The sequence below is a fragment of the Prionailurus viverrinus genome, chromosome C1, assembly GCF_022837055.1.
Source record: "Prionailurus viverrinus isolate Anna chromosome C1, UM_Priviv_1.0, whole genome shotgun sequence".
Classification (NCBI taxonomy): Eukaryota; Metazoa; Chordata; class Mammalia; order Carnivora; family Felidae; genus Prionailurus; species Prionailurus viverrinus.
The window spans coordinates 156,290,491-156,315,400 of record NC_062568.1 but is presented as its reverse complement, the minus strand read 5'-3'; the positions used below and the strand labels follow the sequence as shown (position 1 = coordinate 156,315,400).

General features: G+C 32.6%; 1 protein-coding gene across 3 annotated transcripts in view; it reads right to left on the bottom strand.

The window, feature by feature from the left end:
* The window catches only part of LRRC40 (leucine rich repeat containing 40), a 47,157-nt gene that overhangs the window by 14,143 nt on the left and 8,104 nt on the right, over nt 1-24,910 (bottom strand). For all 3 annotated transcript variants that reach the window (XM_047871000.1, XM_047870999.1, XM_047870998.1), the window contains exons 2-10: nt 21,540-21,721; nt 20,077-20,150; nt 18,188-18,317; nt 14,846-14,969; nt 11,302-11,444; nt 9,895-10,067; nt 7,828-7,915; nt 7,666-7,711; nt 1,086-1,194 (exon numbers count right to left, since the gene is read on the bottom strand). In XM_047871000.1, the coding sequence (XP_047726956.1) occupies nt 1,086-1,194; nt 7,666-7,711; nt 7,828-7,915; nt 9,895-10,067; nt 11,302-11,444; nt 14,846-14,969; nt 18,188-18,317; nt 20,077-20,150; nt 21,540-21,721 (1,069 nt within the window). The remainder of the gene's footprint in view (nt 1-1,085; nt 1,195-7,665; nt 7,712-7,827; nt 7,916-9,894; nt 10,068-11,301; nt 11,445-14,845; nt 14,970-18,187; nt 18,318-20,076; nt 20,151-21,539; nt 21,722-24,910) is intronic.

Sequence of the window (24,910 nt, the reverse complement as noted above, 5' to 3'; positions counted from 1 at the left end):
ATATCTATTGAATAAATGGATATATTATGTGTAATATAAGACATGCTAAGTCTCCATGCTATGCTATGAGAGAAGAAGGATACAAATTTAAGTATGGAAGAGTATTATCTTGTGTTATAGTGTCAAAAAAGGAAGTTGGTTTAGAGCAGTGATTTCTACATACACAGAAGAGTGTCAGACTAGAAGTAAAAACGTTAATGAAACAACAGATCTGAAATAGAAATTGTATCCTGACTGCTGAGAAGATGGTTCCTACTGATACAGTAAGGCAAAGAGGCTAGACACTGATGCTGGCTGTTAGGTAACTAAATAAATAAATCTAGTCACCTGACTTGAATCTGAGTCTGTATTCTTTTGTATTACCGTTATAATACCCAGACACAAGCCAATCAGTGTAGGAGCTTTGACAGTATTGATTAGTTTTATCATTGTTGCCTAGATAGTATTGAAAAAAGACTTGCCAACCCCTCCCAACCTGTACATAGGTATCTTCTTTCCCAGTTGAATAAACTTCCATAATATAAAAATGGTTAGGCTTTTGTCTCAATTTATATAACAGTATTACAATTGTTTCAGGTTTAATATATGTATACTAGAGCATAATATTAGGCTCCAGTATATTAGATTTATATACTCTATAATATTAGATTTATTAATGGGGTACAATCTCTCAAGCTTTGCCTGCTTGAAGTCTTCATTAACTAAATAATACTTACTTACTAACATAGACCCCTGCAATATAAAATTCTTTCTTGATGCTGGTTACTGAGTCAAAATTTATTACCAACCAGTACTGTCACTCTTTTATTTTTGATAATAATAAAATATTCTTTATTATAATAATTTCAATATTAATAACCATCTATATACCTCTTAAGTGTAATAAACACAAAGCACCTAAGGAATGGGCATTTAAGTTCACTCTACTTTTAATATGCTTTTATCTCATCACTGATTCTACAAATGCTATTACTTTAAGTACTAATGCACTCTGATGAATTCTCCCTTACCAACTGTCCTTTTATCTGAAGGATTATTTCTCAAAGTTTCCTATGTGTTATGCAGTATTTAAGAAAATTACATACCTATAGTCTAGTATTTTTAATGTGACGATAGCGTGTACATTGACTCTGGATTCACTTGGTAGTGTCATGGCAGTCTCAGTAACAGGATCACTTTGGCTAGGTTCATCATCTGGCAAGAAACAAATTATAAAAAATCAATATTCATAGTACAAAGTCATTTTTAAATTTTCGAAAATATGTAAAAATGGTATGCGTGATTTCTAAATTATTATTGGTGAGAATGTCTTTAGTCTTTTACTGTATTTCCAATGACTCAAATCTGGGTCTAGAACTTAATATTTAATTAATAGAAAGTAGATAACATTACTACTATAAGGCTTTAAAATCTTTTAATAAATCTTACCAGAAGGAAATTTAGGAGTAGGAAAGAACCTTCAAAGAATAACAACAATCTCTCAGAATAAACAATGACACTAAACTTCCTTCTTAAGAAAAATAATATGGTCTATTAGAAGAAATTTGTTAACAAAGGAAAAGTATTATTTCCCACAAATGTCTACCAAATATGCATATGCCTATCTTCTCAGTTTAGGACACAAGGAAACTGATTATTCTCAATCACTTAAAACCTGGCAATTTACATAATCAAGTAAGCTTTTGGTACGTTATTTATGTTAAGAGTTTTTCTTAGCAAATGCAAGATTTTATTTTCAATAGATGTTTTCTAACATATATGCATACTCACACATTCACACACAATCAACCCCCTCACTAGTCTCCAGACACTGTTTAACACTGCCATCATATGGTAGAAAGAGCAAAATAAGCACAAATCATACATTTTAAAAAGGAATGGCTTTACGATTTTTTGACAAGAGACCACAGCAATCTAGACAAGAGTAAAAAAGACAATTTTCAACAACATGAAAAAAATAAAATAGTCTTAGCATTCATATGTTAAGAAGGCATACTAAAAGAATATAAAAAAAAGTAGTAGTATCCCTGGGAAATTAATGAACATTTGTTGAATACTATAAAGTACATTTCTCTTGCATTGAGTTCATCAGTTATTCACTAATCAACAATCATTAAACTAGTATTTCTTATGCAAATATATGGATATTTTATTTATAGAAGTAGCACAAAATAAGACAGTATCAAATAGAAATAGAAGACATCAAGATAAATATTAGCATTAAGTAAATGCTTTGGTATTTAGAAGTACCCTGGCAGTTTGGTTATGTCACTTTAAAGAGTATGTAATATATATATTGCCAAATTATACCAGCAGATAGAAAACATCAAACCAGCAACAAAACCCAGCATTATTTTTTACATATACATGTACACTAGCATGATTGCATACTAAGAGTATTCTCAACACTTTCCAATGAGCTATTTTTATTTATTTTTATTTATTTATTTTTTTAACATTTATTTTTGAGACAGAGAGAGACAGAGCATGAACGGGGGAGGGTCAGAGAGAGAGGGAGACACAGAATCTGAAACAGGCTCCAGGCTCTGAGCTGTCAGCACAGAGCCCAATGCAGGGCTCGAACTCATGGACCGCGAGATCATGACCTGAGCCGAAGTCGGACACTTAACCAACTGAGCCACCCAGGAGCCCCTGAGCTATTTTTAATAATCAGCACCAAGGAGAATGTAAAGAGGGAAACTATTATCCTTTGGGAAGGGACTATGAAAGAGATGGATTTTCTTCTCATTATATATTTTTGTATGTTGGTTGAATTTTTATCATCAGCATTTTACTGACCTTTTAACTAAAAAACCTAAGATGGCAATATTCCCTTAATTGATCTACAGAGTCAATGTAATCCCTATCAGAATCCCAGCTGATTTCTTTGTAGAAATCAAAAAAATGATTCTAAAATTCATGCGGGATTGCAATAGCTAAAACAAGCCTGAGAAAAAAAGAATAAAGAATTTATACTTCCCGATTTCAAAACTTCCTACAAATCAATGGTAATCAAGATATCGTGGTACTAGGACAGTATAGACATACAGATCCATGCAATAAAACTGACAGTCCAGAATGAATCCTGTATTTATGGTCAACTGATTTTCAACAAAAATGACAAAACCATTCAATAAGGAAAAAATAGTATTTTCAACAAATGGTGCAAGGAAACTAAATAACCACATGGAGAAGAAATAAATTGGAATCTTATATCATATATAAAAATTAACTCGAATCAAATACTTCAGTATAAAAAATGAGTCAAATACTTCAATATAAAATCAAAACTTCAAAAAAAACACAAAGGAAATAGTTTTCACAGAAAAGATTTTTGCAAAGGATTTTCAGATGTGAAACCAAAAGCATATACAAAAAAGAAACAAAAACAGATAAATTAACTTTATCAAAATAAAAAAACAAAAATAAAAATTTGTTTCAAAGGACAGTACCAAAAAATGAAAAACCAAACCCACAGAGGACTAGATATATGCAAATCATATATCTGACAAGAGATACAAAAGAACTACTACAAGTCAATAATAAAAAGATAAAAAATTAAAAATTGGGGGCACCTGGATGGCTCAGTTGGTTAAACATCTGACTCTTCCATGATCTCACCGTTTGCGAGATAAAGCCCTGCATTGGGCTCTGTGCTGACACTGTGGAGCTTACTTGGGATTCCCTCCCTTCCTCCCTCCTTCTCTCTCTCTCTCCTTCAAAATAAATAAACTTTAAAAAAAAAAATTAAAAATTGGGCAAAGGATCTGAACAGACATTTCTCCAAAGATGTACAAATGGCCAATAAGTACATGAAAAGGTATTCAACATCATTAGTCATCAGGGAAATGCACATCGAATCTAGAGTGAGATACCACTTCACACCCACCAGTGCATCTAGAATCAGAAAGTCAGAAAACAAGTGTTGGTGAGGATGTGAAAGAATCAGAACCCTCATGCAATGCTGATAAGAATGGAAACTGGTGCAGCTGCTTTGTAAAATAGTCTGGCAGTTCCTGAAATGACTAAACATAAAATTACCATTGATCTAGCAATTCCACTCCTAGATATATACACAAGAGAAATGAAAACACATGTTCACACTGAAACTTGTAAATAATTGTGTATCACAGCATTATCCATAATAGCCAAAGGGTATGGAAATTCTTTTTGAGGTAATGAAAATGTTCTAAAATTGACAACTCTGCCCACAAATTTAGTAACCTAGATGAAAAAGACCAATTTCTCGAAAGACACAATCTGCCCAAACCCACACAAAAGAAACATACAACCTGAATGGGCCTGTATCTATAAAAGAAATTCAACCAGTATTTAATAACCTTCCAAAACAGAAAGCAACAGGTCCAGATGGGTTCACTGGTGAATTCTACCTAACATTTAAGGAAGAAATTATATCAATTTTTCAATCTCTTTCACAAGCTAGAAACAGAGGGAATACTTCCTAACTTATTCTACAAGGCCAACAGTTATCCTAAAACCAAAACCAGAAAAGATATGACAAGAAACTAGAAAGCATTATCTCTCATGAATATACATGTAAAATTCCTCAACAAAATAATAGCAAATTGAATTTTAAAAAGTATTTAAAAAATTATACACTGTGATCAAGTGGGATTTGACCCAGGTATACAAGTCTAGTCCAACACTCAAAAATCAATCAATGCAATGCTTCACATCAACAGGCTAAAAAAGAAAAATTACACGGTCATATCAATAAATGCATAAAAAAACATCTGACAAATGCCAACACCCATTTATGATAAAAACTCTCAGTAAACTAGGAATAGAGGAGAACCTTCTCAACTTAAGAATATCTACAAAAAACCTACAACTCACATCATAACTTGGTGAGAAACTTGAAGCTTTCCCCCTAAGATTAGGTACAAGGTAAGGAAGCCCCCTCTCACCACTCCTTTTGAACATTATACTGGAAGTCCTTGGTAATGCAATAGGTAAGTAAATGAAATAAAAAGAATATAAACTGAGAAGGAGGGCATAAAATATTCTTTGTCCACAGATGACATGATCTAGGTAGAAAATCCAAAAGATGTGACAAGAAAAACCCCCTGAAACTGGTAAGTGATTATAATAAGGTTGCAGGATACAAGGTTAATATACAAAAGTAAATTGCTTTCTTTTATATCAATAATGAACAAGTAAAATCTGAAATTAAAAACACAATACCAATTACAATTACATTAGCATCAAACGAAACGAAATGGTTACATATAAATCTAACAAAATAGGTATATGAATTCTATGAGGAAAACTACAAAGCTATGATGAATGTAATCAAAGAACTAACTTAGAGAGATATTCCACGTTCATGGATAAAAGGACTCAATATTGGCAAGATGTTTATATAGAGCTGCAAAAGACTCAAAAGAGCCAGCACAGTATTGATGGAGAAGAACAAAGTTGGAGGACTGACATTATCCAATTGGAAGACTTATAATAAAGCTACAGTAATCAAGACAGTGTGAAATTGACAAAAGAACAAAGAGATCGATAGAACAGAATAGACAGCCTATAAATAGACCTCCATTAACACACTTAATTCATCTTTGACAAAGCAGCAAAAGCTATAAAAACAATGGGGCAAAGATGGCCTCTTCCACAGTGGTGCTGAAACATCAGAAGATCCATGTGCAAAAAAGAGTAGATTTATTCATAATTGACAAAATTTGGAAGCAACCAACGTATCCTTTAGTAGGGTAAATAAATAAACTGTACTACATCCAGACAATGGAAATATTATTCAGTGCTTAAAAAAAAGAACTGTCATGCCATGAAAAGGCATGGTGGATGCATAAATGCATGCTACAAAGTGAAAGAAGCAAATCTGAAAGATTCTAATTACATGACATTCTGAAAAAGGCAAAATTATGGAAACAGGGAAAAGATCAGAGATGGGTGATAAGAGGGGATGACAGGATAAACAGGCAGATCACAGAAGATTTTTAGGGCAGTAAAAATACTTTGTATATTATAATGGTAGATATATAACAGTTGTTTAAATCCGTAGAATACACTACACCAAGAGTGAGCTCTAAGGTAACTATGGACTTGGGATGATTACGTGTCAATGTAGGTTCATCCTTAGTAAAAGAAAAAAAAAAACAAAAAAACAAATGTACCATTTAGGTAAGGGATGTTGATAATGGGGGAAGCTATGCATATGTGTGGGCAGAGGATATAGGGGAATGTCTGTACCTTCCTCTCAATTTTGCTGTAAACCTAAAACTACCCTAAAAAATTTAGTTTTTAAAAAATGTTTGGATTATTCTGATATGACACCTAACTGATTATTTCAGAATTACATTTTTCTGGGGGAGAAAGCATACCTAAAAATTGGCAGGAAATGAAAGTCTTACAAAATTATGTTAATTTATTGGAAGGTCAAGGTGGAAAATGGAAATTGCTGAAGCATTCAATTACCTTATTCATTTTTTTTTAATGTTTTATTTATGTATTTTGAGAAAGAGAGTGATCAAGTGCGAGCAGGAAAAGAACAAAGAGAGAGAGAGAAAGACAGAGACAGAGAGAGAGAAAACCCCAAGCAGGTTCCACGCTGTTAGCAAAGAGTGGGGCTCGATCCCAGAAACCATGAGATCATGACCTGAGATGAAATCAAGAGTTGGTCTCTCAACCAACTGAGCCACTTGGGTGCCCCTGTTATTCATTTAACATATGGGCAATATGGTGCTAGGCTAGGCTGTGCATAACCAACAGAGTTGTGAGCTAAATTAACAGTTGCTTTATCTAGCCACTAAGTTGTAGAGTGTTTGTTATGCAGCAATACACTGGTACAACTGATTTTTTCTAAATGCTCTAGTGTATCCTACAACGACATACATAAAATAAAAGTTGGGATATAGCACAATTTTAGTATAGCATTAAAAATTAAATGTATAGTGGGGCACCTGGGTGGCTCAGTCTATTATGCGTCTAACACTTGGTCTCGGGTCAGGTCATGATCTCGTGGTTTGTGAGTTTGAGCCCCGCATCGGGCTTAGTAATCTAATAGTTTACTGAGATTTCACATATGCATATCAGTGTGGAGCCCACTTGAGATTCTCTCTCTCCCTCTTTTCTGGCTTTTCCTGCTAGTACTTTCTCTCTCTCTCAAAATAAATAAATAAACATAAAAATTTAAAAACAAAATCAAATGTATAGTATCACTTTCTCTTTGGGTGCATATTCATACTAAATTAACATATCCTGCAAAATGTGTTTTATCTTTATATCTGTTAGAACTTACCAAAACTATGCATGAAGCAGATATTCAAATACTATTAATATACTACCAGTCAATAGAATTCATTTACCATAAAAGCCAAGTTTTGCTTTTTTTTGCAAGTTAAAGCACTAGAGTACTTATTGAATCTTTGTTATATTTTCCAGTTGGTACAATGTAGCACAAATCAAATAAATTAAGGATAAAACATTATTATTGTGAATTTAAGGATGTTTTTATAATTTCAGCATATGTATGGCCTATTTGATTTCAGAATTAGAACCACACCTGCCATGGACCATTTCCTCTAATTATTTATATCCCAAATACATGTAAATTTATGTATTGTTAGCACTTCACTACCTTTCACATTTTCCTTCAAAATACAGGAAAATATAGAAAAGTACCTTTAATCTTGCTTCGCAGATATTTTAAGACTTCTTGGGTTCCTTTCTGAAAACATGGAGAGAAGATACATATTCACCAAGACATACTTTGCAGTTTCATAGATCAACATGCATGTTTGAATTTCAAATTTAAAAACATAGCTGAGTTCCAAATATGCTTACATTTATAATTTCTCTTCGAATCGTTCTCAAAGGATTTCCTTCTAGTGCCAGAAATTTCAAATGAAGTTTTCCCAATGAACAGGGTAGACTACAAAAAAGATTAAACATAATTCAACCAAATAGTTGTCTATAAAACTAGTAACATTTGACAAACTATATCATATAACCATGTCAAAAACAGCCCAAGTAACATACGCCTAAAATAAATCCCTTTGAGATAAATGTTTAACATGTAAAAGAAAAAATAGATTTATTTTGAAATTGTCATATTGTGATTGCTAAAAAATGTGAACTTTAAAACATTTGCTAAATAAAAACCATAAAAAGCAAATCTGAAAGAATCAGTGATTCAGGATAGCTATACTCATTAATATTAAATGTTTCGATTTTGCCCTTCAAGTAAGCAAAGAAAATTCTTCCCTAATGATCTAATAGTTTACTGAGATTTCCCATATGCAAAACCACTCCTATCCCATGTATTCAACCTATAATCACCAATTTTTTTAAAATTTTTTAATGTTTATTTTTTTTAATTTTTTTAATGTTTTATTTATTTTTGAGAGCAAGAGAGACAGAGCATGAGCGGGGAGGGGCAGAGAGAGAGGGAGAACTGGCTCCAGGCTCTGAGCTGTCAGCACAGAGCTCAACACAGGGCTCAAACTCACAGACTGTGAGATCATGACCTGAATTGAAGTCAGATGTTTAACTGACTGAGCCACCCAGGCACCCCATGTTTATTATTTTTTTTAATGTTTATTCATTTTTTGAGAGAGGGAAAGAGAAAGAGGGAGTGGGCAGGGGTGGGACAGAGAAAGACAGAGACACAGAATCCGAAGCAGGCACTGGCTCTGAGCTGTCAGCACAGAGCTTGAGCATAGGGCTCGAACCCACGAGCTGCAAGATCATAACCTGAGCTGAAGTCAGTAACCAACTGAGCCACCGAGGTGCCCCAAGTTTATTTATTTTTGAGAGACAGAGCACAAGCCAGGGAGGAGCATAGCGAGCAAGAAACACAGAATCTGAAAGCTGCAGGTTCTGAGCTCCGAGCTATAAACCCAGAGCCCGACGCAGGGCTCAAGCTCAAGAACCATGAGATCACAACCTAAGTGAAGTTGGACACTCAACCAACTGAGCCACCCAGGCACCCCACCAATTTATTTTTTAATGAGAATATAATCAAACTAGTTCTGCTCTTAATGTTTCAGTAGCTTCCCATCTCTTAACAAATGAAAACTGACTTTTCACAAGCATTTTACAGACCACATGGCCTTAACTTACAAGTCCTAAATTCCCACAGTCTGCCTTAATGTACCTTATTTACCAGGTAAACTTGATTCCTTGCTGTTCTCTAAATATATCCCTACAATTTCCTGAACTTTCAAAGCTTTCTTTGTACAGTTTCAGCCTACCAAGGCAATCATTCTAATCACCTTACATGTGTACTTAAAAATCGCAGTCATCCTTTAAAGATCACATGGTGGGACTAAAGTGAGGCACGACCCTGAAAGTAGGTATGATCTTAAATTTTGTGCTCTTAAACACTTAACTTGCTTCACACTAGTCTAAGTCCTAACGATCATCTAAAAACATTTCTTCTTCTACATAGTCTGCCCTGATTCCTCTCAATAAATGGCTGGTTCCTGTATCTCTTTTAAGCCCCCAAAGCACTTTATATCTCTCCCATGTCTTTACATTCATTTGATAAATTCAAGAAATATTTATCAGGCACCTTCTATATACCAAGGCACTGATCTAGGAGTTAGAGAGAGCGCAGTGAACAAAACAGTTAAATATCCTGACTTCTTAGTTTATGTTCTAGTGGATTAGAGTAACTTGTAAAATAGATCTGATTCTATTAGTATTTTAAGCTTCCTGTCAAGGACCAAATCTAACTATTCTTTGTAGGTCTGTACATGATACTTGTTTACTAAATATTTACTGAATTCAATTTAGAAAAAAAAAGATCTCCACATGTTTTTCTCAAATATTATTAACTTACTAGTATTAACTTCTGAATTATAAGCAAATGCAGGCATGATTTCTTATTCATTTGATCTTTAAACTTACCTACTGATATCATTGTTGCTTAGGTCAAGCCTTTCCAAAGACTGTAGCAGTGTAATTTCATCTGGAACAGATTTTAACTTATTATCCCGCAGGTCTAGCACAAGGATAGAATTCAGATGCTTAAGATGTTCTGGCCCTAACATTTCAATCTGGTTTTCACCTACATGTAATTCCTACAAAACCAAAGATCAATCACATGTATTTCTGTATTCAATTTTTATTAGGTAATAAAAATAATATTGAAATCTAATCACTGAAAAACACATGGAAAAACATGTTTCTAATTACTAAGGTGCTCAAATTTTCAATTACAAGTAAGCTATCTTACAGATAAAAATGGCAAAAACAGAACACTTTCAAGGATTTTCTGGAAATTTAAAAATAATTACAGATTTAATCTGGCAGAAGCTCAAAATCTGTAAAACCAAACCACAGAAATTATTTAGTAGTTAACATTTATAGAATAAAAATACAAATCTAAGAACTATACTAATAAAAAAAAAGTAAAGTTTTAATACAAATCAGAATAAGCTTAAAAAGTTAGTTATATCACAGTTTGTTATTCAACATTTTCATTAGTGATTATATATACTGATTTCCCATTAACAGAACTATAAATATTAGATGTATAATTAATCTTTAAACAATAACATTTTCAGTTCCTTTTATCACTGCCACCATTCTGTTTAAAAGAAACCTTTTGGAACACCTGGTGTCTCAGTGGTTAAGCTTCCGACTTCAGCTGGCTGGAGTCATGAGGTCACAGTCATGGGTTTAAGCCCCATGTCAACCTTTCCCCACAGTCAGTGCAGAGCCTGCTGTGGATTCTCTCTCCCCCTCTCTCTCTGCCCTCTTCCACTCACACTTTCTATCTCAACATAAAACTTTAAAAACTAAAAAACAAATAAATAAAACTCTTTTAACTCTAACACATAACAGTATACATGGAGAAAAACAAAACATGACAAATTTAAAAGACAATGTTAACACTATATACTTAAAACCATAAGAAAGTAATTAATTTTAAAGAGACCCAATTATGATCAGGTAAACATGAGAGGTGGTAACTTACAGAATTAGATACATATTCCTCCCTAGTATTCCAGGTCTCCTACAGTATGGCTCCAACTTATGACGTTAGTCTCAACACCTACTTCTCCAGTTGTATACTACTCCCCAGATGAAAGAGACAAATTCCTATTTTTAAGTTGACTATTTCTTTAAAAAAAAATCTATTACTAGCAATACCATGAATGTATTTAGTCATATTAAAATTCTGAAAAATATAGGAAAAACATAGCACCTATAACTAATACATATTCCCAAGGTAAATCAAGATTAAAATTTTCATTTTCATAATTAACTTTCAGAAAATACATAGTTATTTAGTAATCAAGTAAATATTACCTTTAATAACCTACAAGAAGGAAATTCTGGTAGAAAACGTAATTTATTCCTCCGCAAATAGAGCAATTCTAGTGACTCCATGTTAGCCAATTCAGGAGGTACAGTTTCTAAGAAATTTGAATTACAATCCAAATGCTTTAATCCTGCAATACATAGTAAGTGAAAAACAAAAATATCTTAATAAAGAAAAATATTGGTCTATAATTATATATACATTCAAAGAATGTGTACATCATCATAAGGATCATCATGAGGACTTATAAACTCATGCAATACTGATAATAATCAAGAATCCTAGAATTAAATAAACGTAAAGATTTTTTTTTACATTTAATTATAATTAAGGAGAACTGATATTAAAAATAATGTTTAATAAAAGTCCAAGTCATCATATTACTTGGCAATCAAAAAGAATGAAATCTTGCCATTTGCAACTACATGGATGGAACTGGAGGGTATTATGCTAAGCAAAATTAGTCACAGAAAGACAAATATCATATGACTTCACTCATGTGAGGACTTTAAGATACAAAACAGATGGACATAGGGAAGGGAAGCAAAAACTATATAAAAACAGGAAGGGGGAAAAACATAAGAGACTCTTAAATATGGAGAACAAACAGAGGGCTGCTGGAGGGGTTGTGGGAGGGGGGAAAGGGCTAAACGGGTAAGAGGCATTAAGGAATCTATTTCTGAAATCATTGTTGCACTACATGCTAACGAACTTGGATGTAAATTTTTAAAAAAACAACAAAAAAAAAACCAGCCACATCTTAAACTCACCAAGTTGTGCACATTAAATATGTGTAGCTTTTTGTGTCAATCATTCATCAATAAAGTGGTTTTAAAAAATAATAATAATAGTCCAAGTAATCTTGGTAATGGTAAAAACCGAAGTACTCCAGTACTCTGTTAAGATATTCTAAAATATATAAACTACACACTATGAGATATTATTTCCCTCAGTAATTATACATCCTTAAAAAAAAAGCTTAAGGTAGTTAAAGACATATAAAGACGCAGGCATACTAGCTGTATGAATGGATATTAAACAACTATGGCTAGTAGTAGCTCAGACATATATATTTAAATAGGCAAGTTGACTTTCTGTCAAAAAACCTCGGATTTCTATGTATGCCTTCCTATTCTTCCATCCACCCATACTACTTTTCTCTCCCTGTGTTCTTTCCTTTCTTTTTCTATTTTTGTTTAAATTACATGTTTTTTTCTAACATCTTAGCTAACACTATGGACAAGAATGCGTACTATATAGCTCAAGAAGGATGTTCTTACTTGCAGCATCTCTCTCTTACCTCCTGGATCTTTCTTTCTTAAAAGGCAAATCAAAAACAAAATGGATAAAAGTAAAGGTCTGCTTTCCATTAAGAATTCAATAAGCAGTACTCCCCCAACCCATATCAGATTCTTCAACTTGCAATGGCCACCACACCATATTTTCCACAATTCAGTCTCAACTGTCTAGTTTGAATAGATGATATACATTTTTTGCTGTATTTTGAGCCTACCAATTTTAACATAATGCAAGACTGAGTTGATACATTGCCTTAAAGTGCTTCTTTAAGTATTTAAAGAAGTTGTTTTTCAAAAGAAATGTACTACTTTCAACAAATAATGTAGTAATTTATGTATTATTTGGCTACAGCATTTTAAAAAATGTCACAATGTGATCCACCCCAAATCTAGTAAATTCTATGAAGAAAAGTTGGTTTTAAAAGCTACAGACCTATTATAGGGACCCCTGGTGGCTCAGTGGGTTAAGCGTCCAACTCCTGATTTTGGCTCAGGTTATGATCTCACAGGGTCATGGAATCTAGACCAGCGTCAGGCTCCATGCTGAACATGGACCCTGCTTGGGATTCTTTCTCTACCTCCCTCTCTCTGTCCTGCCCTCACTCTCATACATATATGCTCTCTCTCTCTCTTTCAAAATAAATAAATAAACATTAAAAAATAATAATAAAAGTTAGAGACTACAGTTTTCACAATTGTTTGCATTTAAGAGCACTGACTGAGAATACAAGCAGTGTGCAGTGGAAAGAGCAATGGGGATGGAGTAAGAGGATTCAAGCTCTTATAGGATCCTTGGCTTTACAATTTATAAGATAATTTCTAAGTCCAGGCTTATGAATCTTTAAAATGTAAAAAATACACATCCCCCTAAAGTACAGAACCTTTGTAATGGCAAAACAACATACGTAAAAGTATTCGTTACAAAGAATCACACGAATGTTAGAATATTGTTCTTAGGATCCAGTCATTAATAGTGAAATAATAACCAAATGTACTACTGGTGATAGTTTAAAAGTATCATTGTCATGGCTAAAGGAAGAAAGTATCTAATCATGAATTATGCTGCATATTGGGAAATTTGCCATAAATTCAAAGTATTTTTCTATTGATTTCTCTATCTTTTCCCACCTCTCAAGATAGGTCCATCTAATTTATGGAAAAAAAAAAATCCATGCTTCTTACATACTAACTAGAGATAACATATTTTATGTTTAGCTCTACTTTTTAATATGTTTACTGAAAAATGGCAAAGACAAGCAAAGTCTTAATTACTCATAACCCAAGCAAAGGCTACCCTAGAATATCTGGGGATAAATCTGATTTATGGCAGATTTAACTTATGCATTCCTATTACAAATGACTATTAATCTAAACTAAAACAGCACAATTTTACAAATTTATCTCAAAATGATCTGTAATCAACTGCACAAAATCACTTCCATAACTTCTACAAAAGGGAGGTTTAAAGAAATGAAGAGGGCTTACATATGATTAGCAGAAAAGACTATTTAAGGTAAACACTGTAAGGCTGACACACACAGTGTGCTCATTAACCAAGAAATAATAATAGTTTGCCTTTAAACAACAACAACAAAAATTACCAAGATTTTGGCCTCTAAATCAAGAATTCTAAGATGATTAAGTATAATTATTTAAAAGGTACTGAAATCTGCCTTCTATTTTTTTATCACTTAATATTATTAGTTCTAGAATACATTAAATATAATGGTTCAATGGTAAACTTCAATAGAACCACTATTTTAACCTTTTAAAAAAAAAAAATGATTGACCATTTGGACAAAACTAGACCATCCCTGACATCATTATTTCTGGGCCATGAGGAACTACAGCTATAATGTAACCACGTAAGCAGAATCACCTATGGGAGGGGAATAACCTCTTAGTGAATGTTGAATGAATGAATGAATGAATGAGGAGATAGCATAGCTCAAAACCCTAATCAATATCTCAGATACATAATTTTACCATAGTTCATAATCATATTTTATTTTCCTCTTTTTGATATGCCAAAATATGTTATTAGTAGTAGCTGTTTAGGAAGTTAAGCTAGACAATAATGCTCTGAAGAAAATCTGACTACTTGCTATTGTTTGCTTTGCCAGTATAAAATCTATTATTTTATTTCTCTGTAACTAACTATATTAAAATTTATTTTTCTAAATATAAGTTGCACCAACTTCAAATTTATGTATTTTTTAAAATAGAGATTTACTTTTCATTCCACTTATTTCTGCTGGCAAACTCTTCAGTTGATTACTGGAAAGATTGAGTCGCACCAGACTGGACAGAGAACAAAAGCTAGCAGGAACAGTTGTAAGACGATTATTGGAAAGATCCTTTAGAAAGAGAAAGAAAGAAAGAAAGAATGAATAAATAAATAAATAAATAAACAAACAAACAAACAAATGATCCCTAAAAGGGATTTCAGAAGTTTGAGGAGATTGCAACCTAAAACAAGACTATTTCAGAGGTGGTATGTTTTGTAACCCCCATTCACAATTTCACAAGTTGTCATTCATTACCTCAGTATTCTACAGGACCACTATGTGCCTAATAATGTAGCAGGAAGAAATCAGAATGAATTCTGACTTCAGAAATATTTTACATAAAGGTTTCTGTTACTACTAAGTCATATCATGCATCATGTTTTTAATTTAAAAACCCATTTGTTCATCCAGTATTTATTGACTACCTACGATAAATTAGGCAAACCATATAGGTAAATTGCAATATGAAATGAAAAGTTTATTTGCAAGAAAGAAAAATTCTTCAAAGAAAAAAAATAAAGCTGAGAAAATGGACATTTTAATTTTTAAGGGAAAAATAGTCCCTCCATTCTTCTGCTGATCTCAGCAAATCTGCTTTAATAGAGTCCAGAAGTTTGCTCTCTATTTTTCCTTCATTCAAGCTTGCCTAATTAATGTCTATACCTGTTTCTTTAAATCACTGTTTCTATTTTTTCATTAAAACATAAACAGTTATGAGAGAACATTTTTTTTGAAACTGCACTTAAAAGACAATCAAATAATACTTAATGACAGTTGAATTAGGTGTAAGTACTTCACTAGCTAACAGCAAACTGTTAGATAGGGACAATTGCAACAATAGATAAGAAAAAAAAGACTTAAGGTAACTTGTTCTCTGAAGACTTTCATTTAGTCTAACATGAAACAGTTGCATTTGTAACCCTAAATCAATTAAGATGATAGAAAAAGGTAAAAATGCTAGATCAGTTATTTTTTATAAAACACACTGTTACTATCATAAATAACACAGCATATCATAAACTGCAACAGGAAACAACAATCTACAACTCTAATACTCTATATACTAAGAGATTACTAATAAATAAATATTTTGTTAATATCAAAAGTTACTGACAATAAATGCAATGTGGTATTCTGGATTGGATCCTGGAACAAAAAAAAAGGACATTAGTGGAAAAACTGGGAAAATCTTAAAATCTATAGTATAGTCAGTAATATTGTACCAATGTTAATTTCTTAGTTTTCAAACGTGCTATGAGTATGTAAATTGTCAACATTAAGGAAAGCTGGGTGAAGAATATATAAGAACTCTCTGTACTATCTTTACATTTTTGTAAATCTAAAATTATTTCAAAATAAAAAGCTTAATTAAAAAGGGTTTTGATACAGAAGAGATATTAATTCACAAATTCTTAAAACATTTTAAATAACCCAAATCAACAAAATTTACTAAGAAATTAAACATTATTGCAGTTAATAATTGTATTAGATATAAAGCATTGTATCTAGTTTAATGCATCTACTTTATATATCATTAAATACATTATATATAAATAAATCCATATTTATGCTGTCATTCCTTCAGTAAATATTTATTTAGTACCATTGCTAAGCAGTTTTTATATACCTTTAAGAAATACTACTAGCTTGGGATGCCTGGGTGGCTGAGTCAGTTAAGTTTCTGACTTCAGCTCAGGTCATGATCTCACAGTTTGTGAGTTCGTGAGTTTGAGCCCTGTGTCAGACTCTGTGCTGAGAGAGAGAGGAAGAGAATCTTAAGAAGGCTCCATACTCAGCGGGGAGTCTGATGCAGGGCTCAATCCCACAACCTTGGGATCATGACCTGAACCAAAATCAAGAGTCAGGTGCTCAACCGACTGAGCCACCCAAGCTCCCCTAATATGCTTATATTTCTAATGTTGTAATATATTAGTGCTCACATTTATGATATGATAAATGAGTCCTTAAGAACACAATTCTCAACTGAAATATCCTTTCATTATGCATATGCCTATCTGGGAACCCATAAAAACAACTGGGAACTGCTACAGTTTATTACGTTTCCTTTCTAATCTAAATACTCTTCTTTTTTTTCATCAATTGCTATCTTTTACCATTAAACTTTATAAGAAAATCTGATGGCTCCCTCCTTAGCCATTCATTTTATCTACCTATGCCTTTTGCTTTCCAAACCTTATATCCAATTTGATCAGATTGGATATTGACAGATACTGAAGGAATGTCTGAGGACAGTATATACATTGATTTCAAACACTACAGCAGATCAGGGAAATATCAAGGAAGATGTACTTAAAAGTAAAAAAACAGAGGTAAAAGAATTACTTTTTCCTTTAATGGGAAATAAACTTTAAGACTAAAGTGATATAAATAAGTTCTTCAAAGTATGTAATAGGGAAAAGAACAAGAATATAAGAGGAATTAACCATGTACAATAGAGAGTATATATTGGAACAACTAATCTCCATCTAATCTAGCTGAAGTCTTTCAGATTGCAGATTTTACAGTGGAATCTTACTCCTTCAGGGGTATAGTGGAAGAAAAAAAGGGATACATTTTGGAGTCAAATTGACTTATGTTAAAATCCTAAATTCCTTACTTATTAGTTATGTGACTTCAGATGAGATGTTTTTTGTTTTGTTTTGTTTTGTTTTGTTTTGTTTTGTTTTTATAAACCGTAATTCTGTATCTATTCTAGGGGATAAAACTATGTACCTTGCTATAGGTAAAGCAAAAAGCCAAGTGTCTACTGTTTCTATTATTCTTAAAATAATATCGTATAGCTTTACAGTTATTTCTATTTAGAATATGACAGATAAAATGAAAATTTTGTGAGGTAATGTGGACATTTTGAAAAATGGGGACGAAAAGGCAGGCCTTAAAGGGATTATCTAGACACTCATAGGACAGGAGGGTCATAGAGGCAATAAAGGAGGATGGGTATACAAAAGAGAACTGGTATATGCTACAGACACCCGTACTCTATTTTGCAAAACCATAAAAATCCTCTGAATAACAGTCATCCTTGTCACCCCTTTCCCACACTCTCTTCCTAAATTCAAACCTAAGTTGATTTCATAAGAAAAAATAAGAAAAACTGATTTTATAATACCTAATTTAGCAATCTAACTGAAATGCAGTTTCTGATAATCCAGTCATGTAATCAGCTGTCCATGTTCTCATCATTTCAATCATACATTCAATTTCTAAGCCTGGTGAAAAATCCCACCTGCCCCAAATTACATAAAAATTGGAAAATCACAACTTACCAAGTCTTCTAGGTTGAAAAGTTGTTCAAATCCCTCTGGTATGCAAGTTAGTTCATTATGCTGGAGATAGAGGCCCTTCAGGTTTCTCAGATTTGTAATTTCTTCAGGGAGTATTTGCAGTTTGTTATGGCTATTGATTGATAAAATAAATGCTGAGTGATTTGGTCACAACACAATACATAATTGTGAAGGTATTTTTGCTAACTACATGGGCTCATTTTAAAAAATAAAATATGGTGACTAATTTTAAGGACTTCTCAAACTTCACATGCTAATGATGTTAACTCATTAAAATTACAGTAAGCTAAAGCAATCAAATAGAGAGTTTCAAAGAAAACAAAGAAATACAGGTTTTTAACCAAATAATTTATGAACTTTTAATTGTTTCCTTATAACCTACTCTTGATTTTATATGCAATGTGAAAGGATATACTGGAAAATTTTTCATACTATGTCTGAATTTTAGAATTTTGACAAGAGACATGGGCACACATACATTATAATGAGAGTCACAACTCATATGGGGATTATGTTTTTAAGCTAGCACTCAAGACAAAAATAGCTCTTTTTAAGAGCCTGGCATGTCCAGCTGAATGCAATATGTGACTCCACTCTTCTTTGTACTTAGTCTTAACTTTTCTACTCAGTTCCTCTGTAGAGATACTTGGTTTATTGTTTTAGAAGTCCCAAGTCACTGAGCATGATATATTCCTTGATAATTAAGAGATGACCTGACTTAACCTGTTCCCAGATTTATCTTAACTATTTACTTAGGAATCCATTCTACTTTCACACCATACATAATTACTTAACAAGTAACAGGGTGAAATGAGAAATATAACAGGGTAAAAATAACCTTAAATTACATAAAAATAAAACTAGTTAGAACAAAAATGCCAAAAGATGCATTCTAAAATAAGAAACACTAAAAAATTGTCAAAAATTGGTTACTATTGGGGCTCCTAGGTGGCTCATCTGACTCTAGACTTTAACTCTAGATTGTGGCTCTTGCCTTTACAGGCCATACCCATGCCTTTGACTTCTATGGGGAAGAGGTTCTGATGTAGCTCTAAACAATTAGCACCTTTTGTGTGTAGCTATTTTTGCTTTTGTGGTAATTTTAAGTTTCTCACCAGATGAGGGATGTAAATTAAGGAACCATTTTCCCTCAAAGCAATGAACTTACCTCCAGAACACAGAGACTTGACTATGCTATGTTAGACAGATCTGTAACCATACCTATTTTATAAACCACAGTTTTTCAAACTATGTTTTGAACACTTAGACCTCTTTATCTACTAAATGAAATCTTCCCAAATCCCTTTTCCCCTAACCTGTGCATATATAACATATAAGGTAGTTATTTCTTAAAAGTCTAGAGGTATAGATTAAAGGGCAAACAAAGTTAGTGAGAGCCTTAGCCACCCGGCTTCCCACATACCTAACGAGTACCAGAACCATATCCAGAGAGTCCTCAGAAAAGTTTAAAAGCTACTAATACTAAAGCCATGACATTTTTCATCACTAATGAAATAACTGTTTCAAATTTCTTCCTTTGCTTGACCTGGATATTTTAAAGAATATCAAAGTAACTTAAAACCTGAGATATTAACAAAAAGGTTTTCTAAAATAACCACTAAAAACTGTTATATAAAAATAAAACAAAAAGTACTTTAAGAAAAATCAACTGGACATTTGTAAAATCAGAAAAACATGTGGGCAATTAATTCTAAAACAAAAATAAATAATCTGAGAAAACTTAAAACTCTTACTTTTACCACTTTCTGAGATCATACAAAAATATTTTCTAATGTTAAAAAATATTTTTAAAATATTAGATTTATACCATTATATTAGCAATACTGAAATTAAATAAGCTTAAATTTTACCTGACATTAAGTTTCTGAAGATTTTCTAACTCTCTTATAGCAGAAGGAAGGGATGTCAGCTGATTATCATGTATCTAAAAGTTATTAAAAGACAGTCAATATCTTAGTCTTATAATTAATAATACATGAGCATGAGTTTGTCACTGTACTGAATTCTTCCACAATAATTTTGTTACTGTAATTCAACAGTATTGAGTTGGAGTCTGGTAATTTATTCCACATACAGAAGAGGAAAAGGAATTTGAAGTTGACCACAATGCTGTTCAGAAACCGTGAAGTAATAAAGTCATCAATTTTAAATATTACAATTAAAAAAATAACTTTATCTCATTGAGTGGAATTTCAATCTGAAATGAGAGATGAGAGCTTTAGAAACTAATAGCACTTTGATGGTATGATTTATGTCAACATATAGCAAAAAAAAAAAAAAGAGAGAGAGAGAGAGAGAGAGAAAGGGTAGGGGGAACCTCTCTCATGTTCTCACAGAACCATATTATTTTGAAAGTACCTGAGAGAACACCTAAAGCCAATCCATTCATTTTACAAATGAAGAAAATAAAAACGTATCTAGAAATTTCACCAGATCCAACTTTTTCAAACACGAATTAGAAGATTTCTGATGTTCCTACATAAAGTACATCAGAACTCTGTAGACTGTGAAACAAACTACTCATGCTTTACTTCACAACACATGGCAACTAGAGACTAAAAGCAGTCTCTTAATATACACACAAAAATTTAAGTTCAATAATTTAAGTCAGCGTTGAAGACAAGTTTAGAATAAATTAATTTTAAGTGCTGCTTTCATGTCTAGAATAATGATGAGAAAAATAATAGCAATGAAAACAAATAAGCAGCAGCAACCACCTGTTAAATGCTGATTCTGTTTGCATGCGATAATGCATTTAGTTCTAAGAACAAGTTTTGGGGCGCTTGGGTGGCTTGGTCGGTTGGGCGTCCGACTTCGGCTCAGGTCATGATCTCACGGTCCGTGAGTTCGAGCCCTGCGTCGGGCTCTGTGCTGACAGTTCAGAGCCTGGAGCCTGTTTCAGATTCTGTGTCTCCCTCTCTCTCTGCTCCTCCCCAGTTCATGCTCTGTCTCTCTCTGTCTCAAAAGTAAATAAAAGTTAAAAAAAAAATTATTTTTTTAAAGAAAAAAAAAATAATTCTAAGAACAAGTTTTAAAAATAGGTAGCAGTGTCAGTCCCGGTTTATAAAAGTGGAAACTGAGACACAATGAAGTTACTTTGCAAGGTTACACAGCTATCAAGTGGCACAGTCAGAAACTGAAGCCTGATGTTCTGTATGTACACTCTTAATTATCATACTATACCCACCAATAATTTGTTATTCTTCCTACAGTCTACCAATTAAACATGGGTTTTCTACTTTTTTCTGCTTATGAAGCCTAAATTTAGCCTTAGAGTCACAACTAATGACATATTTAGAATCAGTCAACTTACATCAAGAACAGTGAGTGCAGGCAGCAGTCGGAGATCATCTGTAAGTGACTGAAGTTTATTGTTGGATATGATTAGTTTGGTCAAATCCGTCTGCTCCCACCATCGCTCAGTAGCACTGAATGAAAGATTCTGATTAGCTTCCTCAGGGATATCCACATTTATTCTCCAGACACACTGAGGTACTATTTCCAACACCACCACACCAAAAAGAAAAAAAGGAAAAGAAAGAAAACAAGAAGTGAGATACTAAGTGGCATATTTTTATAACAGCCATGCAGTTCATCTATTGGAAAGTAATTTCTGAAACATTAAAAAAAAATACTTAAAAACAATTCAAACGAACAATGAATTACAACTAAAGTTGATTTTATTCAAAAACAGAATATGATATGTATTTTACATATTAAATCTTTTATCTTCATTCAACTATATTTACTATATACATACTCTGCACAGCACATTGCAGTCGACATATAATGCAAATAAAGAAAGGACTCTACCATTGCACTAATAGAATAGGGAGAAGGCATGGAAATCAACATTTATAAGGTGATGTCATAATTTTATAACATTAGTATATACTGTCTGAGAAAACACTGATGTTAATAATAGCTAATGATAATAGCTAACACTTACAAATACCAGGCAATTTTCTAATATACTATTTAAACCTCGTAACAACTCTGCGAGATAGGTGTTGTTACTATTCTCGTTTTATAGACAAGAAAAATGGGCACAGAGAGAATGTATAATTTACCCAGGGCTACACAGCCAGTAAGTAGCAGAAATGGGATTCAAACACCTATAAAGTTATACTACTGTCTTGACTCTCGGTGGATATTTGGAAAGCATAACTGACTCTGGTAGCTGCTCTCTATTTTACCTAACATACAATTTTATTTCTTACCCCATCACACAACATTGTGTGAATCCCATTGGAACAAATATCTCAACTCCTGTAACACAGCAAATAAGACTGTAAGTTGAACATGGAGAGTTGAGGTTCACCACTATAAAAACTGAAACCTCAGGAAGGTACTAACTTGCTATAGCGTAGCAAAACTATTTTAAAGAGTCCTTCATTCCATCATATAAGTAGGACTACATATCAGTCTGATTTAGAACTTTGAGCGTTATTAATCAAGGCAACAATCAGTTATACCCTGCAGTCATTGACTACGATTACAGAATGATACTAAATGAAAAAGTGCAAAGTTTCAAGTTCAGGATACTGAAGTACAATTCAGGTTTACTAGTCTGATACATTGGATTTATGGAAGCAAAGCAAATCTCCTTAAATCTATGAGACTTATACACACTCAAAAAAAAGGTTTCTATGAAAAAGGTACAGCTGACATTATACATAAAGGTGAAAGACTAAGGGCTTTCTCTTAGTGTTTTCTTGATGCACATTCTCACTACTTTAGAATGTTACTATGGATCCTGACCAATGCAATAAAACAAAAGAAATAAAAGACGTTCAGGTTAGAAAGGAAAAAGTAAAACTGTCTCTTTAAGAGACAACATGATCATCTATACAGAAAATCCTAAGGAATCTATAAAAAAAAATTATATGTAATTTTAGAAAGTGCACATATAATTTTAGAAAAATTATATGTAGTTTAGAAAGTGCACAGAATTCAGGATTAATATACAAAACTCAACTGTGTTTCCATGTATTAGCAATTGATAAATGAAAATATTCTTTATATGTTTAAAGATTTAAAAGACACACAATCTAAAACCATGAAATATTCAGGGTTCAGCTTAACAAATATATGTAAGTCCTGTGGTATGTAAATATAAAATATGAAAACTTAGAGAAGATCTAGGTAAGTAGAGAAATATACCACATTACAAACTAATTATTAAGATGTCACCTCTCCCTAAGGTGACTTACAGCTTCAGCATAATCCTAATAAAAATCTCAGAAGGCATTTCTATAGAAATTAACAAACTGATTCTAAAATGTATTATCAAAATGCAAAAGAACTGAAATAAGTTAAATAATTTTTTGAAACAGAATAAAGTTCTAGAACTTAACAGTACTTGATTACAAGTCTTACCATAAAGCCTGTCAAGACACTGTGGTATTAGCATAAGGATATATTAATCAATAGAAAAGAAAAGTTAAGGAAAATTCTACACAATAATATATTATCCATTGATTTTCAATAAAGGTGCCAATTTAATGAGAAAGAAACAGTCTTTTCAACAAATCACACTGGAACTGTAAATTCATATGGATGAAAAAAGGAACTTCAACATTTACCTTATGACATACTCTGAAATTAACTCGAAATAGATCATAGACTTAAATATTATAGTTAAAACTATAAAAATTCTAAAACAAAGCAGAGGAAAAATCTTCACAGCCTTTGGATGTAGAAAATTTCTTAGTTCAGAAAAAGTACAAAACCCAAAAGAAAAAAAAATGATAAACTGGACTTCATCAAAATTAAAACCTTAAGTTCTTTTAAAGAAATCATTAATCCTCAGACTAAGAAGATATAATAGATTATCAATAGAGATAGATATCTGAGAAGTACTCGTATCCCCAAAATAGAAAAGGTCTCATAACTTAAGACAAATAGTTCAATTTAAAAATAGACAAAAAATATGAACACTTGGCAGATATACAAATGGTTAATGAGCAGTTGAAAAGATGCTCAACAACATGAGGCATTAAGGAAATGTAAATAAAACCATAAGGACGTACTACAACACAATCCCAAGAATGGCTAATGTTAAAAAGGATGACAATAGAAAATGTTGGTGATGACGTGCAGCAACTGATTCACTCATGTTACTAGAAGCAAACAGCTTGGTAAATTCTTAAACAGTTAAATGTACATTTATTTATCACTGTATGTCCACAAATTCTACTCTTAGGTATGTAACTCAATAGAACGATAATGTATGTCTACACAAAGACTGTATTTGAAAGATCATGGCAGTTTTATTCATAATAGTCAAAAACTACAAGCAATTTGAGGTGCCTGGGTGGTTCAGTCAGTTAAGCATCCGACTCTTGATTTCGGGTCAGGTCATGATCTCGTGGTTAGTGAGTTTGAGTCCTGCATCAGGCTCTGCACCTTAGTGTTTGGGATTCTCTCTCTCTCACTCTCTCTCTGCCCCTCCCCTGCTTGCTCTCTCTCTCTCTCTCTCTCAAGATAAATAAATAAACCTAAAAAAAAAAAAAAACTAGAAGCAACTGAAATGTGTATCAACAAGTGATTGGATAAATAAATTGAGGTATATACATACAATAGACTTACTCAACAATAAAAAAAAAAAAAAACTACTGATATAAACAACATGGATGAACCTCAGAAAACATACTAAGCAAGGGAAGGCTAAAGCAAAAGAAA